Source organism: Capsella rubella, unplaced genomic scaffold (assembly GCF_000375325.1).
Source record: "Capsella rubella cultivar Monte Gargano unplaced genomic scaffold, Caprub1_0 scaffold_4, whole genome shotgun sequence".
Classification (NCBI taxonomy): domain Eukaryota; kingdom Viridiplantae; phylum Streptophyta; class Magnoliopsida; order Brassicales; family Brassicaceae; genus Capsella; species Capsella rubella.
Window position 1 is genome coordinate 8122216 of NW_006238920.1, and position 17733 is coordinate 8139948.

Sequence of the window (17733 nt, forward strand, 5' to 3'; positions counted from 1 at the left end):
ATATTTGCTTCGGTTTAATATCTTATAGATATTTGAATTTTTCGAATCGAATCGAAACGAATATCGAAGCGAAGCAAATCTAACGAATATTTTGCCCAAGGCTAACTACTACTGATATTTTTGTTTTTACATTATTTTTTCATAAATTATATAATTCTGCAAAATCCATATATCCTTAAAATAAAAAACATGAGTTTCTGTTTCTAAGAAAATAAAATTAAATAAAAATGTGTTTATAATAAACAAATGCAAAAACCTTACCAAAAAAAATAAAATTAGTTACCTTTTTTATTGAGTTTTATCTTTTTGTTTTTTCACTAATAAATTAAAAATTTGGAATAATAATGTTGCGTGAAAAAATAACTTTGAGATTAGAACATATTAATTGGTGTCAGGTTAAATAGGATAATGACAAAACACCAACGAGATACTCTCACGTGTTAGGAAAATTTTATTTATTTATGTTTATTTCTTCAAATATTTGTTGAATTTTATGAAAAATTGTTTAAACTCGTTTCACTAATATGGCAAAAAGGTGATCGAAAAAGCCTAATCTAGTATTTGATGATGGGGGTTATATAACCTATAACGTATAATTAAGAGGTGATTAATTAAAAGAAAATAAAACGGAATGGAACTTATTCAAACCAAAAGTTTTTTTGTAAGAAAATTAATACTACGTTAGATATAAAATAAAACCAAACCAAGGTGTTATTTAACCAGTTGCAGAAGTAGTAATTAATTATTTATTAAGCATAAATTATACGTTAAAAACAAGTAAAGGAAGCGTTAAAAATGGGTTGGTCGATGTTGACAAGTTGAGCTATTTTAATTAATAACAATCCAACTTTGGTTTTACATTTTAGAAACCTGTGGATTCCTCTGTTCATATAACAAAACCAGCTATTGCTTTTTCAATGTATAAATAATTATAATATCATCCACTTCACTATTAAGAATGTAACTTTAGCTAGTACAGTGCACTATTTACAACTCTTAAATTATAATCTCTAAAGAGTTTAGCTTTAAAAATGATTTCACATCATAGTTTAATTGAGTTGCTTTTTTTTACAAAAATGTTTAGGACCGATGGTTTTTTACTCCTTTATAAGTTTTTTTTGTTTACTATGTTAAATAACACATCTAACGTACGATTTTCTTAATTAAATTTTGTTTTTCAACGTTCAATTATAATGTTAAAAAGATATTTGCAATTACTACAGTAACGTATGATCTTTGTAAAATAAATTAACATTCTTTTGTTATAAATAGTTGTTTTCATCCTCGCATACTGTACTATTAAGGTGAAAAGGAACATTATCTTTCTAAGATGGTAGATAGTTATATTTTATGCTCCACTATCTTTAGGGAAGAGGTCATTTGTTGCATTTGCTTTCGTCTTACTATTATTTTTACTTTTTTATGAGAATCTCCGTTAGAGTAATATTCGTTTGAGTAAGTTACATCTCGAAGTTCTAAAGTCTTCAACGAAATGAAAAAATTTAAAATTGCTTACAAAAATAGACTAAAAAGATGAAAGTAAAAACTAGAATTATTATGGGACGATATTGAACTCACTCACTCAGTTTTTTGGTATGTGGATGAGCTCAATATTCGTAACAATTCTAGTTTTTACCTTCATCTTTTTTGTCTGTTTTTGTCAAGTAATTTCTATACCTCCAAATTTTTTTTTTTGTGATTTTTATACTTAACAGCAAAAAAAACATTTGTGGGATGTTCTTAGAGTGGTTTTCTCCCTTCGTTCAAGAACACTTGCGTGACTGAGTCAGACGAATATTCTCTTCTTATTTGAGGTATATGATTGTTACTTCTTTTTTTGAATTTTTTCAAAGTCTACAATATAAGTAGCAGGAGTCAAAGTTAAGCATTGTTGGCTATCAGAGAAAAATTGGGTAGTGCCATTAAGGCCAAGAGATCACCACAAGTGAAGAAAATTGTGGAGGTCTTGTTCCATCACCACCACATCGTTGGGTAAATAACCGTAATGTAACCTTGTCTTCTTCTTCTTCTTCTGCAAGTCTATGTTTTGATTTTTTTTTTTTTTTTTTGGATCTTTCACTTGAATCTGATGTTAAGTCATTCCACTTTTCGTTTCTAAATCTGGAGATTAGCTTAAAAATGATTCACGATTCGTTCGGTTGTATATATTTTACATTTTTGAAAAGCCCTTTTCACATAAGTAATTAATGGAGTTGCTTGTTACAAAAATACTAGCACAGCGCCTAAACATTGTTAGGACCAACGGTCCTATACACAAAATGGATGACCATAAATTGTTTTACATCATCACACATGAAGTAGAGCTACAAAAGAAGAGGCTGCAAAGTAAGCGAGGTTTCTTCAACTTGTTGGTCTTTTGATTTCTTTGTTGTACTAGCCGTTGTGGTTGTTTTGTGGTCATGGAGGATTAAGAGTTTCAGTGTGGCTGATTCACGCAGCCAAGTTGCTACCACTGAACCGCTTGATATGAACCGCCCCATGTTGCATTTCGACAGGTGGAACGGTGCATCCATTCCCCTCAGAAGGACTTCAACCGCTCGTCTTAGTGCTCCGTCTCCAACCACTTTGCTGTGTTTACCCCAACCAGTCAATATACTGCCACAATAAATAAATAAAAAGTTAATAAACAATGTCACAACTATGAACCAACCCGGATTAGAGGTAAGAGTTAAGGATCACGAAAGATATGCAAATCAAGACCACACCACATAACTGAGTACCTATAAGGATACTAATTGTAATGCACGACAAAAACTTACTAAATCTATAAATGCTACATATCAGATTTCTAAAAAGAGGATATTGAACTAAATTCTCTGGCCCTGATGGAGTTTTAGGAAGCAACCATAAAATGAAAAGTGTTGGGTGTTATAGGCCAGTTTAAGTTGACAGTTAAACCAAAGAGCTATTTGTAGCTTACCTCAACACTTTAGGTAACTCATGACCTTCATAGACAATGGAGCGTATGTTTAGTAGCCACGCATGGACCATTGCGCGTGCAGCTCCAGAAGACATGAGGTGTAAGTCCAAGCATGAATCAGACCACACGTTCTCCCACACTTGCCTCGATCTTCCCTCAAGTGCAACCAGTTCTGCACCTCGTTTCTATAGCAAAAGGTACCCAATAGTAAGCCTTTGGTCTGATACTAACACACAGAAAAGACTGGTTACAAAATAAGGCCTCTAATGTGATTTTACCTGACCGAAGTGCCAAAGCATGTCGGTTAGAGCATTGTAGAAGGCAGAAGCAGTTGAACCATCCATTTCATTTACTTTGTCAAATAAGCTCTGAGCTTGGAGCCATACATTCTCTCTCTCTCCCATGAGAAGTCCATGAACAACACCATATACCTTATTATCAAACAGCCTGAGCTCCTCTAGCAGCATTGATGCATCTTCAAATGAGTTACAGCGACTACATTGATACAAACATGTCAACAAAATAAAAATCCTCACCAAAATGAAGTCAAACAGTAAAATCACATATCGCTAATCTAGGATAACCATAAACAATTGGGTCATATCTTTCACTCGCTAACTTCAAAAAGAGGATCCAAAAGAGAAACAAACCTGCAAGCATTCAGAATTGCTGAAAAGGTTACAACATTCGGTTTGATTTCCAGCTGATGCATTTTGCGGAAAACTTCCAATATACAAGAGAGCTCCTGCATACCCTCCTTACAATCTTTCGTCATTCGGTTATTACTCTCAGCTGTTAACTGCCCAAATAGCTGTATAACCCGATTACCCTCTGTTTCAGTCAATTTACTTAGAGCAGAAGATGAGAGAGCCAAAGATCCGACTTCTAAGTTATTGGCTTCACCATTGCTATAATCAGCTGATCTCTCCATAGTTGCAGAACGACCAAAGGCATCGATTATGGAATTGTACGTTACAACGTTTGGACTAATTCCTTCCTTTGTCATCTCATCGATCAAAGAAACAGCAGAACCCACCAACCCATTCTTGCACAATGCATCAATCAATGCACTGTACAAAACAACATCAGCTCTTAACCCGGCGCTTTTAAACTCCCTAAATATCTCCATTGCCTCTTTATACAAACCCCCTTTCGAGTACCCATCGATCAGTGTTGAGTAAGTAAGTAAATTAGGCACCACGTGCTCTCGCTTCATCTCAGCGAAAACTTTTTTCACTTCATCATATTTTCCTTGTTTTCCATATCCTCCAAGAAGAGCATTGTAAGTTACAACATCCTTCTTAATCCCAACAGATGCCATTTCTCTCAGAATATCTAAAGCTTCTTCAGATCTACCAACTTTAGTATAGATTGAAAGCAATGTATTGTAAGAAACTCTATCCAATGCAATACCGAGATATCTCATCTCACCAAACAAGTTAAGAGCTTCATCAAATCTCCCGGCTTTTGCAAAACCATCAATAACGGTGCTATAACTTACAACGTTAGGCATGATTCTCTTCGCAGGCATCTGAGCGAGGATTTCAAAAGCAAGGTCCATCTGCCCACCTTTGCAAATTGCATCCAAAAGCGTATTATAAGAAAATACATCCTGCTCAATCCTTCTATTCGACATCTCATCAAACAGATTCCTTGCTGCTTCCCACAACCCTCCTCTACTACAAACAGCAAGCAAAGAGTTGAAAGTTATTCTATCTGGCTGCACACCATTCTTCTGCATCTCATCGAAAAACTTGGCTACTTGCTTAAACTCCATCCCGCCTTTACCACAAGCGTCAATCACAGCATTGTAAGTAACCAAATTCGGCCTCAATCCATGGTCTTTCATGGAGCTGAAGACACTAATGGCTTCCTCATGAAGCCCACTTCTCCCATAGGCACTTATCAGAGCAGAGAAGGCGTAAACAGTGTTTCCGTATCCACCAGCAAAAGCAGTTTCGAAAATCCTCTTAGCAATAGTTACTTTGCCATATCTACCTAGAGTACTAATCATAGCACTAGCTAATTTCCCTTGCTCGTTCTTTCTCCTCTCTCGTTTAACTGCAAACTCATAAAAGCCGACAGCTTTATCGCACTCACCACGATTCCCTAACTCACGGATGATATAGGTACAATCGTCAGAGCCACACAGCTTTGACTCAAAGCTCAACATTAGGCTATGAAACATCTCACTGTCTCCTGAGAAATCAATAGCGTTTTGAAGAGCATCTTCCGCAGCAGAGCTGTGCCGAGTGGCCATTGCAGTCTTGGGTCGTCCAAAATGCATCTTAGAGACGAACCTAGTGGAACGACGACCAGAGAAATCGGACGAAAGATCCGATTTTTGGGTCTGGAGAGGCGCAAAATTAGGAGCCTGTGATAGCCGAGCTGGAGCAACAGTGGCTACGGATGAAGGGGGAGGAGCTGAGCCACGAGGGGACGAAGAGACACCATGAGGAAGCAACGGACGGTGGTTGTAGTTTGGGTTTTGCCGGGCCTGACGATGGTTATTGGTGGAGGTGGAGACGAATCGGGTTGATTGACGAGCAGAGAAATCTGATTTGGGGGTTTGCAAAGGAGAGAAATTTGGAGTAGTTTGTGGTAGATGAGCTGAAGCTACAGAGGCGACGGCGGAAACAGAGGCTGAGGAAGAGGGAGGAGCTGAGGTAACGGAGCGACCGGGGCGAGGACGCTGGGGAAGCCATGGACGGTGGTTGTTGGTGGAGGTGACCCAGTGAGGCGGCGTTGACGCCATTGAAAGGACGAGTTTTGGTGATTACGGAGTCGAAAGAGCTACATAAGGATAGGGTTTTTCATGCTTCTTTGGAATTCGTAAAGTCTCAAACTATTTTGGATAGGTCTTTTGAGAGATACAAGAGCCCAGACAGGCAGAGAGAGAGATGAGAGATGAGAGATGAGATATGAGAATTGGACTAGCAAAAATGATTTTTATTTATTTTATGTTTGCTTCCGAAATTGAATAATTCGACCAAAGTCATGGTTACTTTCGTTTGTTTCTTATCTTTCTTTCTTCTTTTCACTATTATATTATGCAATAATTGTCTCATATTTGTTTTCCAATTGTGTATATATATGTTCTGTTAATAAATCATTTATCAAAAATTCTGAAACGAGATTTGAGAAAAGATTTGCTCTTGGTTAAGCTTTATGCGGCCAACTCTCACCAAATATACACAATTAACCTACCTAACCCTTATAGACGAGTACTGCACAGTTGGATTGTTGCACGAGTCATTGTCCCACCTAATATAGCAAAATGTATTTGTTGAAAACAAAACCTTAAAATTCTGATATCTTTGTCCAGTTTCCTATTTAGACAACTTTTCGATCTCCTCCTAAATGAATCTTAAAAGTTCCACCGTTTTGAGGCAATGGTTAAGGTGTCTGTAAAGCCCCTTTCACCAATCACCACAACTTAACACGTTTGCGTCACAAATTGATCAAATATCTGAAGTACAACCACACAAAACTTTTCAAAAGACTTAATCTTAGACTTCCTGGTCCAACGTTAGCTTAAAAGTTGTGTAATCATGAACAATTGAGTGACTGACTGACTATGATATCAGTCTCTCATCTAGTGAAACCCAAATAAAGTTCTTTCACAGGACGGACTACAATTAAATTCCAAGCAATAGACATAATGAACACATAACAACATACAAACTCAAACTCATCGAAGCTCAACCGTTATCAATTGAAACCATCAATCCAAGTCAATATCAGGCAACTACTAATGAATTGATACTATATGACCATATGGAACTTAACCTTGTGCCTATCTATATCGCCCTAATGGCTTAAGGTAGTATCAGAAACACCAATATCGTCATCACGAAGCAGAGCCAGAAATAGCAAATGAACAACAACCACATAACTAAACTGATACTCTAGTTAATCAAAGTATGCGATAATTTGGAGTAAAGTCAAATAGACAATCATAATCAAAAATCTGATTAACCACAGCTTAGCCAGGAGCTATAATCATGTCAGATTCACCAAAACCATCACAAATGTAATATCTCAAAGGAGTGATATATATATAACTGCAAAACAAAAGGATAGGTTTTTAAACTGTTGTTGAAGCAAAAGATTGTTTCTCACTATTAAAATTCTACAGCATTTAGTTCTTAGCTGCAGATTGTTAACCATCAACATTGAACACAAAACCTCACGAGAAAATACAAAAAAAACATGAAACTTGCCTTAACAAAATTGACTAAGTTTTGATACTCTTCTTGTTACCAAGACTCAACATTTCCTCAGGAACATTCTTAAGCTGCTTCCTCTTCTTAGATTTGGCAATCTTCTTCAAAGTCTTGGGGTTTGAAATAATCTGCAACTTGGTACCAGTTCTCAGAACATTCTCCTTCTTCCTCTTCTCCCTCTCTTCCTTCTTCTTCCTCTTCTCCACCTTGTTACTCCTTATCTCCTCCTTTAGCTCATTCATCCTCTCCTTATACGCTCTCTTAATCTCCTTCTGCCTCTTCATCTCCTCCAGATCCGGTCCCTTGTTTCTCACAAACCTCCCTGAAGATCTATGAGTTCGCGGCTGTTTCCAATTCCGTCCGGAGACTTTCCCGGCGATTACGCCGTCGTACTTCGGTTTCTCAACCGCCACAGCCATGGGTTTGTTTGGATCTTCTGAAGAAGCGACGGCGCTGCGTTTCGCTGAAGGAGGACCAACCTGATCGATGTCCATCGACGCTTCATCGCCGATTGCTTCGGCGGCGGCTTGTTCCTGAGATTCGCGCTTGCGTTTGTAGGTCTTGCCGCCGAATCCTTCGTCTAGGCACCGGAAATCTACGGTGCAAGCCATCTTCTTCTAATTTGAGTGTGGCTGTGAGGTTTTTGAGAAATTTAGGGTTTTGAGAGTATTTATATGTGCCGATGGAGACAAGGTTAAAATTCCGGTTTATAGGGATCCCAAAAATTGAACCGAACCAGAATTGGTATGATTCAATTACTCTGGTTTAGTTGGTGACATCTTACACCAACTAAAAAAATGTCAAATCAAATTTTAATTTGTTTTTTACTAATTTTTATATGGCAGAATTATATAAAGTTTTATCCACTTGTTTTTTTCGGTTAATAAATCAGCATTATAATTTTTGTTTTGGTAAGGATAAGCATAACAATAATTTATAACCCATCAAAATAAATTAACAAAACACCAAAATGGGAAAAAAACCAATAGCTTGAAAACCTAAACACCAAAATAAATTAACTAAACACCAAAAGGGGAAAAAACCAAGAAAACCAAAATAGCTTGAAAACCTAAAAAAAACCCTTGTTACTTGTGGCATAAGCAACAGTATGATGACGACTAGAAGAAGGACTTGCTGGAGCTGTTCTTCTGATCCCTCCGGGTCGGAGGAGAGAGAGCGAACCAGAGTTTTCTATGTTCATCTCTGAAGGACCAGAGTTGAATGTTGTCTTTAAACGCAATCGTCTTGGAGTCAATAACATCGTTCCAACCCCTATTTAATACATATTTAGTATTCCACCTCCTTAGATGAACCTTATACTCATTCAACTTATGATCCACCAAATCCACTCTCAAACCTGGGCTTTGTTTGATTCCTTTTGATCCCTTTTGTTTCTTCAAGTGCGACCAGTGGTCTCTTATGACGCGTGTCTCCTCCTCTGTCAAAAAATCTAAACTCTCTAGGTGGCTATCATGTATTGAGAGACACGACTGAGTTTTGTCGAGGTCGGTCTTTTGCACCTCCCTAATCAAGATCAGCTTTGGATTGTATCCTTTCTTTTCTCTCATCACTTCCACAAGCCATTCTGGCGTCGACGTCGAACCGCTGTTTTCGGGTTTTGGAATATCAACAGGTCTTCTCGCTTTTACTTTGAAAAAGTTTCGAGCTGATTCGAACAACATATCTAGCTTCCAGTAGAAACATAACTCAGATTTCTCCGTTGTTCTTGATGATTCTCTCCTAGACATAGCTAGAACGGAAAACAAACTACAAAAGAGAAAGATGTTTCTTAGTAAGCAAGCTAAAGAGAGAGACAGAGAAAAAGATTACTGTGGTCATCTTCTTATATAACATACACGACTTACTCAGATTCCTATTAGGATTCGAAGTTGTAGATTTTCCCAATCTTTTAAGGAATCGTTTTCATCCATAGATTATTATTACCGGCCCTTTTTAGCTTTCATTTCAACTATAAATTAAATGAAACACACATAGTCGTTTAAAAAAACAAAAATAAACACACGAAACAAAAGGGAAAACAAAGAAAAAAACATATGTTTCTCAATAAGGCCACGATGCTACAAGAAGACAATATTATTCGTTCATTGTTGTTAGTATTAGTGCTCTTTGGATTCCCAAAATCAAATGCAATACCAATCAAAGACGTAAACAGTTTGTGCAAGGAGACATCCGAAGTAGATCTCTGCCTGAAACACATTGGGTCAGACAAACGTACAGTAGCCGCACGCGACTTCTTTAACGTGTTTTTAATCGCGGTAATTAACTACTAACCCATCTGACTTGGATTGAAAAGAAGATTTCGTAAATAGGCTCTAATTAGTATTTTGTTCAATGTACGTAAGTAAATTTAGGGATAATAATGGATTAGTAGAAATCTGTAAATCCTCAATATCCAAAGTACTAACTAATAGAGAATATAATAGGAAGACTATGGGTTTTTTAATACTCTACAATATGTATATATGATTTGAGATCTTATCATGCAACTGTTATCCAAATTCAAAGTACTAATGCCATCACGCATATCAACAATATCCGCGGAAATTATAATGATTTCTTGGCAAGAATCGGATCGCGGTATGCGAAGGAAAATACGAGATTGTGGCAAACAGTTTTCACAAGGCTTGGGAAGTTGGCCAGAAAAAAATCAAAGGCATTAACGGACCGTATGGAAATGTCCGACCGCATGAAAGCTGGCTTTGAGGCTGTGAGCGAGTGTGAAGACGAATGGTCAAAGCATGGTCCGAAACAAGAGTCTCCTCTTGTTTTCTATTACCACAATCTTATCATACTGTGTCAAATTACTCGTGTTATATTATAGGCAAGCTTTAAGCTTAGCTATTTGTATCAACATTTAAATTACTTGAGAATTAGCCAATTAGTTATACGAATCCGTACTACGGACGGAAAGTATTTCTCTTTAGAGTATTTTTTCGGTATGAATTATACGATCAACATTAAGAATTTAAGAGTGGTGCAACATAGTATGATTGTATATCAGATTAGTAGAAATTTAATATAAATATTTATTTTTCTGGCAGTAATGATCTAAAATGTAATCTCAGATATAGTTAATACAAATTTATAATCAAATTATTGTGATTTTTTAGGTATTGAGGCCGATTGGTTACGCTGTATTGTTTGGTTTCAAATATATATATATATTTATTTTTATATTTTGGTTTAAAAGATTTTGATTGAGTTTGTCCAAAAGAAAAAAAGATTACGTTACTTTAATTTTCATTTGTACTAATCTGATATACAAAAACTGTTGGCTTTATTATTTATTATTTAAAGCTATGGGGTTACGTTACTTTAACTTTTTTAAAAAAAAATAACTGAAAGCAAAGATTATAGAGAAAAGTTAAAGAGTTATATATTGAAGCTCACCGATGAAAGAATAAAAGAATCACCTTTTGTTTCTCGAAATGGCCACAATGCTAATAATAAACCATATGTGTTTTGTTATGATTACGTCCTTGTTATTGTTCGCTTTTCCAACAGCAAACTCGATTCCAGTCGAAGACATTGACAAGCTATGCAAAGAGACTACTGACGTCACCTTCTGCCTCCAATCCATCGGAGATGATCCACGAACACTTGCCGCACGTAATCTCCGCGACGTGCTTTTAATTGCGGTAATGTGCCAATACGTTGGAATATGTATCTGCTTTTACATTTCAATCTAATATAACGTATGGGCCAAAACATAAAATTGTGGCTGAAGTATTCGAATGCACTCTCATGTCTTAAATCTGATTGGAAACTATTTATCAGATATCGCAGTCAAAAGTGCAAGTGGACGACGCAACCACCCATCTTAGCACAGTCAGTGGAAAGTTCACTGGTCCGAATGGGAAGAGACGGATCAAGGTTTGCAAGAAGGATTACGGAATCGCTTCGGCTAGGTTTCAGACTGCTTGGGAACTCACACTTAAAAAATCGTATTGGGACATGGAGAAAATGGTAAGTCTTGGCACCAACGCTGTGGTCGACTGCGAAAACGTATGGAGAAGGGATGGTCCGATACAAACGTCACCACTCACTTCCTATAACATGAACGTTTTCAAGCTCTCTGGAATCATTCTTCTTATTTTCCAAAAGCTTATACAATAACTTTAATTTGTACCGGAATTTTGATATTGCATGACAAACGACCTTAGTTACGTGTAATAAAAGTTGGGAAATAATAGACTAGTGGGACAATTGTTACCTCACCATTCCTTAAAGGACATCTAAACTAGTAGAGGAATGGATGGAGAAGATTATTGAAAAATTGTGGTTTATGACTGAGACCTCTTATAAGATAATAATACCAATTACCAAAAATGACAATGACCAACGCAACACGCAGAACTGGGATTTTCTGTGATATTAATTGGTATAAAACTTTCTCGGCTTTAAGAAAATATAATGTCGGATCATAAGTGCGTAAATAACATGACTTTCGAGTTTCAAAGCAATTAGGGGACAACGACGAATGAGGTTTGCAAGCAAAAAAATAAAAACGAGTCAGGAGATACAATGATGCTAAGGATGACCTTTCTACTGTTATTTTAGATGAGAACACTGAGGCCAGATTACCCTGAGGCGCTGCTTTGGTTCCGGGTTTCTAACAACCTTTGCCAAACCATTTTTCCACAATGCACAAGAGTCAAGGATGCCACAAGGTAAAGAAGAGGAACACCGATTACACAACCTTCCGATGCAAAATTCACCAATGTCTGATAAGAACCAAGAAAACAAAAACAAAAGATCACGTTTAAAAGAAGAAAAAGAATAATATGAAATGGTGATGAGCCAAGGATATATAGACAATACAGGTGAGATTTGAAAATATGAGATCTTACCAACATTCCAGCAGCAAGGTGTATGACTGGAACTATTACTTGATCTACTCTGTTCCCTTTTGCATACCCTTCGAAAGCAATGACCATCGAGAATGTGTGGATGGTAACAAATGCAAGACCAATGATTGCTGTAAGACATGGTTGTAGATATTACAACATGAGTACTAGTGCACTAGACAAAAAATCAAACCACTAGCGACTCAATGAAGAAGTCACAAAGCTTAATAATCTATGTTGTAAGAACAAAACTTAAGTTCAGTTGACTCACCAGAGATGAGAAAAAATGGCACCTTTGAACATCTTTCGACATAGAATGTGGCTGGACCAAACGCTGGGGTTAAGAGGCTCAAACAAAAGAAGACAGCATGTGCCACACCATGACCTAAGCCACCAGCTGCATGCAATTGACTGGAATAGTCTTAGATCATGTCAAAGAGTAAGAAATGGGATGCATAACAGGTGCTGGATGAGTTCTAGGTTTCATGTCAGATTCAGCTATATCGGTTATCTAACATATACTACAACATTCTTCTTCTGGATGCAGAACCAGAAACAAATGCCTAAATATGGTTCGCTAGAGCTTCTAACAAGCTTAAAGGCCAAGGCTGAAATATCTAAATCCAAGACCAAGATACTTGCAACCCATTCGTTTCTTGTTTCTTTATCATACAGCAAGAGTCCACAAGTGTGTTTTCCAACCTAATGATATACACAAACACAAAAGCCACCTACAATCTAAGAAATAAACATAAGATTTTAAAAATTAAACCGGAATGCGTACCTAGAGCAATCTGCAGCTTATCAGTGAGAAACAGACGGGGCCTTGAGATCCGATCGGCAAAGGAATCCAAAACATCCTCAAGCCTCCTTCAGCACAACAACACAACAACAAATTTCAAACAAGCTATACAGCCAATATGACTATCAGACAATGTATTGTCCCGTAAATCACAGTATCAGATTAACAAAGGAAAACAACTGAGATAGATTCCAGCTACAATGCACCATGAACAACAGTAGGAAGAAGAAGAAGAAACTTACTTGTAAACCTTCCAGAAAAGGAAACGAAGACCTTCCTGGAAACAAACAGAGGTGACAACAAGTAAAGCATAAGGCCACCACACATTGGCTTTGAGAGGAAGAAACGGTCTCCATAATCCCGACAAGATGATCAGGCTCACAAGCCACAGCAACGTACTGCATTACATTTACCAAGCAAATCTATCAGAGGATATTCAAGTTTGATTCATAAACCCTAAAATTTCCCCAGGAAAGTCTTCGCGAAACGATCAAACGCTATACAAAAGCAGACCCAAAGAAACCCCTTTACATTTCGAATCGAATCAGTAGAGGAAAGCAGAGAGACCCAAAGAAAGAACCTGGAGAGAACAGTGAGGATCAGAAAGGGCTTTCTGGAGATGACGGAGACGAAAAGTGAAAGAGAAGGTCCCAGAGCTACCAGCGCGTATCCAATCCCCGCCGCCACCGTCATGCCGCACCGTCGCAAGTAGTCGCTCAGACTTTTCAGATGATCAACTCTACTCTACTCCAAACGTAGACCTCGCTTGAAATCAATCAATTGATAAAAATGGTTCTTTTTTGTGGTTGTGGATTAAAAAATCAGATCATTTCGTGGCTATTCAAATTCAACAAGTATAAATTAAATTTAACACCAGAAAATTAATTAATTACTTGGGATTATGAGAAATCCATAATAATTTGTTTCTGCAATCTTCCTAATTGTGTTTACCAACTTGTTCTAATCCTATTTACATATACAAAGGTCATCTTCAACATCCTACAAACAAAGAAGCTTGGGTGGGTTTTGTAGCAATCCATCTTCCCACGGAGGAAATGATCACAAAAATGGGGAGTTTTCAAAATACTTAAATCTTGCACGTTGGATCATTGTTATTTGCTTTGGTTAGATTTTTTCAACTTGGATGAAGGACTTGATGCCTCTTTGAATGCAGCAGGACAAAGTTTTGTGACGCTGCAGGCTTCACAACGAGGTCTTAGCGGTGTGCAAATCATTTGTCCAAAACCCACCTATAAAAAATTTCAGACAAGACAAGAGTCCATAAGGGGAGGCCGGTTAAGTTATGATTCAATAGTTTCATTTGATTTGTATAGTCTCGAGTGTATCTGTATGGTAGAAGAAATAGTGAGGGATGACGCACCAAGAGCGGATTAATGGCGACCCATTCTTCCTTTGGAAGCCATTGTTGCAAAGCTACTCTTGTTTCCTCCGGAGATGTAGTTTTCTAGCAGATCACAGATTACGTATGTGTGACAAAGAACAGGAAAACAGAAGACAATTTGCTCAGTTTGTCACAATAAAAATTCTGATTTAAGCCAATTGCGAAGTACCTGTTTGGTTCCTGGTCGAGACACCCAACCAAGTCGATTGCAAATGCGGTGCACATGTGTATCTACACATATACCTTGGACATCATTCCATGCTATATGCAGAATCTGCCATGTGATAACAGAAGAAAACTTTGAGTAGCTTTTTGAAAATATTTCATCTAACTCACAAGATACAAGTAAATAATATGGTCGATTTTTACCAGATGAGCCATCTTGGGACCAATCCCTGGAAGAGACAGTAGGTCGTCCAAAGAGCTTGGAATGTCTCCATTATATTTCACTAGACAAATTCTAGCTATTTTCTTCATATATGTAGCCTTCCTTGTATAGAATCCAACCTGAAAGTAAAGGAAAGCTTTTTATATTTCTTTCCTTATTTCCCTTTTTTTTTGTGTGAAAATGGTAAAGAAATTAGTACACAAAGAGGCTCATGTCAGAGGCAATGATGTGAAGAAGTAAGACGACAACACTTGGATAACATACCGGATAGATCAATTCCCTTATGGTTGATTCATCAGCTTTATCAACGGCTTCGGGAGTAAGGAGGCCGTTTTGATGAAGACGATGTATTGCCGCTGCATGTTGAAAGCTTCTAATAGTGAGGATGCATATATAACCATGAAACTTGTAAATGCAGATGATTTGAATGGAAACTAGAGAAGTGCAACAGCTGTTTCTTTAACAGCAAAAACTCACCATTATTAACTTGATCTTTTGTCTGACTTGAAAGAAGTGCTCCTAGCAAGACAGCAAATCTTCTTTCCTAGGTGTAGGAGAAAACTGATCAATATTAAAACAAGAACAATCCATCCCACTGCTTTCAAGCTTTTCTTAATCTCTTGAAATATGAAAACAACAAAGGGAACAAAAGGTGCTTTCTTGAACAAACAATAAGAATCCTTTTCTAAGCTACTCACTAGGGATAAGTACATCAACATTTATAAAAGACTTGAGGACAAATGTGCTATATAAAGTAAAACAAAAAACCTCAAGCCCATAGAGCTAGAAACTCAGTGTATCTCATAGCATACTTACGCACAAAAATTAAATTAAGAGAACAGTTATACCGTAGGAGGTAAAAAGCTTCCAGCCTTATCGCATCCCATAGAATCAACTGGTGCATCTTCAGAAGATCTCATTTGACGAATACCCACAAGCACTTTGACCCAGTTTTCAGGCGGACTTCCTGGGTTATAACTAACCAGTTACTGTGTGTGAAGAAATCTGTAAAGTAAAAACCGCACCAACCCTCTGTCATTAAGGAACTCGTTGCATGATAACATACCTACTGTTTTGACTGAAGTCACAGTGATGCTAGTTTCCGGTGACCTCCCTGCAAAAACTACAAAATGAGTTTCTCTCAACTGTTTAAAGAATCTTCTTGATGATAGAATATCTCCTACCAACTTCTATACAGATTAAATCTGTAAAGACATTCAATGACAAGTACATATCATGCAACTAGTTTAGAAAGTAGTCAGGTTAGTTGGCTTTTTCTTTCTACATGGTGATTGAATATATAATGGTTGGGAATGTGAAGTTCCGAGTGTATATATCTATAATGAGACTTACTAGATGAAGGACATCCGATATTCTTTTTGTAAGCAAAATCTTCTATATCGGGTAAACCACATAGTTGCTGCATCATTAAATATGAAGACATTGCATTAAGCAAAACATAAGACTCTAAAATAGTACTAGTAAACACTAACACACGGTCAAAAATGTTCATGGAAACAATAAACAAGGTTTCCTCTAATTTGCAGAAGCATGATCATAGTAGAGCCAAGGACAACAAAATTCAAAAACACTACGATCACTAACATTTCCATAGGCTAACTTAAAAGACACTTGGATGATGGGGACAAAATCAGAACCAAGTAAAACTCACTCCCACTAAAGTATCACACTTGAGATCAAGTAAGACCCAAAAGTGTAATCTCCAGAACCCACAATCATACAAAACTGTAAACCCGAAATTTCATCTTCAAAAATAGAGCAAAAAGGAGGAAACTTACTTTGCCGGGAGTTTTCTCCAGAGGATCCAAAGGTTCCTGCTTTAGCCTTTTTTTCCGGGAATACACTCGAGTCTCAGAGACTACATTGGCGGGTTCTGGTGCAACATACTAGTTACTTACGCACAACAACAACACAAAAATTTCCTTGGAATTTGAACAGATGGAGAGAGAGAGAGAGAGAAATGAAACCTGAGTTAGAATCAGAGAGAGGATGTAGTTGGGTTTTCAAGGAGATGGGTTTAGAAGAAGATACAGCTCCGTGAATTTGGCGATTCATGGTTCGAATTCGATAAAACCAAGCGGCGTTGCGAAGAAGGGCTGAAGAAGCGGCTCCGTTAACGAGACTCATAGAAGTACTTTGCAACTTTGTTATTATTACTCATAAGAATTATTAATTTTTGAGGCCACACTATTTCACCGAGAGAGAAGCAAAAAATAAAATTGGTTTTTTTTTTTTGTTCTAAATATTTTTTTTCGTTCTAAATAAACTGACTAACCAATATACAAGACACAAGAAAATAAACCGGTAATTAATACATAATTTATCCAAAGCAAATACTATAAATATTTTTTGTAATTAATTCATAATTTATCCAAATAATTATAAGGAACATACAGTACATATAAATCTTTCTAGACCGACCATGTAGAGAACGCCAAAATTAAATTATGCATGCGTTTGAGGACTTTATGCTAGTTTGGTTCTTAAGCTTTCATCATCATATATAACTAAATATATGTTTTTGTGTAGTTTGTAATCTTTTCGATTATTAGACGTGACTATTAATTTGTGTAGTAAATATATCTTGATGCCATATTAATTTGTGTAGTAAATATATCTTTGAACCACCCTATCTCATTACTAGAGAGAAAAGATATGTAAAAGTGATATAGATGTGAAACAATCACGTTTCAATATCAATATCAAGCATATGAATTGCTTTTTAACCTTAGATGAACAAACAACAACAAAGCGTCACTATCATTGATTAATACTTGGAGAATATTTGTATGACATTTGCACTAGATCATAAACACTAATAAAAAATTCACCCAAAAAAAATAAAAACACTAATAAAAATGTAATATTTTTATGGGTCAGATGGGAATATAATAAAGCCCAAATTAAGGCCCATATATCGGAGGTTTCTCTCTGTTTTTTTTGGGTAAGATGACCTACTGACCTCTACGTACGAAATTTTCTCTCTTTTCATCTCTGTCTCAATATTTTGCTGGAGCTTCAAAGTTATCACACACGTCGGCACTTGACCTGAGAGTACCTTCGTAGACCAGAATAACTACAAGAG

General features: G+C 36.8%; 5 protein-coding genes and 1 pseudogene across 7 annotated transcripts; 2 read left to right on the forward strand and 4 right to left on the reverse strand.

Annotated features, from left to right (window-relative positions):
- Positions 1–2140: 2140 nt before the first annotated feature.
- Positions 2141–5870, reverse strand: LOC17888617 (pentatricopeptide repeat-containing protein At2g31400, chloroplastic). The gene is made up of 4 exons (XM_006293580.2): positions 3592–5870; positions 3220–3436; positions 2942–3126; positions 2141–2616 (listed from the first exon to the last, which is right to left on the reverse strand). Exons 1-4 carry the CDS (start codon positions 5694–5696, stop codon positions 2325–2327), a joined length of 2799 nt encoding a protein of 932 aa, XP_006293642.1. The 5' UTR covers positions 5697–5870; the 3' UTR covers positions 2141–2324.
- Positions 5871–6978: 1108 nt separating this feature from the next.
- LOC17890005 (nucleolar protein 58) lies at positions 6979–7808 on the reverse strand. The gene has a single exon (XM_006294958.2). It carries the CDS (start codon positions 7776–7778, stop codon positions 7179–7181), a length of 600 nt encoding a protein of 199 aa, XP_006295020.1. The 5' UTR covers positions 7779–7808; the 3' UTR covers positions 6979–7178.
- Positions 7809–9221: 1413 nt separating this feature from the next.
- LOC17888234 lies at positions 9222–10009 on the forward strand (annotated as a pseudogene).
- A 607-nt stretch (positions 10010–10616) lies between these two features.
- Positions 10617–11375, forward strand: LOC17890149 (pectinesterase inhibitor 5). The gene is made up of 2 exons (XM_006295587.2): positions 10617–10826; positions 10966–11375. Exons 1-2 carry the CDS (start codon positions 10617–10619, stop codon positions 11302–11304), a joined length of 549 nt encoding a protein of 182 aa, XP_006295649.1. The 3' UTR covers positions 11305–11375.
- Positions 11376–11545: 170 nt separating this feature from the next.
- LOC17890055 (gamma-secretase subunit APH1-like) lies at positions 11546–13618 on the reverse strand. Its single transcript, XM_023784891.1, has 6 exons — positions 13418–13618; positions 13080–13235; positions 12820–12905; positions 12307–12432; positions 12039–12166; positions 11546–11912 (listed from the first exon to the last, which is right to left on the reverse strand). Exons 1-6 carry the CDS (start codon positions 13528–13530, stop codon positions 11769–11771), a joined length of 753 nt encoding a protein of 250 aa, XP_023640659.1. The 5' UTR covers positions 13531–13618; the 3' UTR covers positions 11546–11768.
- Positions 13619–13708: 90 nt separating this feature from the next.
- LOC17888253 (endonuclease III homolog 1, chloroplastic) lies at positions 13709–16842 on the reverse strand. Of its 3 annotated transcripts, none has more exons than XM_023784890.1 (11): positions 16616–16842; positions 16427–16506; positions 15981–16047; positions 15694–15750; positions 15476–15594; positions 15105–15171; positions 14892–14983; positions 14609–14746; positions 14409–14513; positions 14219–14302; positions 13709–14087 (listed from the first exon to the last, which is right to left on the reverse strand). In XM_023784890.1, exons 1-11 carry the CDS (start codon positions 16773–16775, stop codon positions 13950–13952), a joined length of 1107 nt encoding a protein of 368 aa, XP_023640658.1. In that variant the 5' UTR covers positions 16776–16842; the 3' UTR covers positions 13709–13949. The 3 variants fall into 3 exon arrangements, with proteins under 3 accessions (XP_023640658.1, XP_006294450.1, XP_023640657.1); XM_006294388.2 differs by having other exon boundaries at positions 15694–15741; positions 16427–16521; XM_023784889.1 differs by having other exon boundaries at positions 16427–16521.
- Positions 16843–17733: the final 891 nt, after the last annotated feature.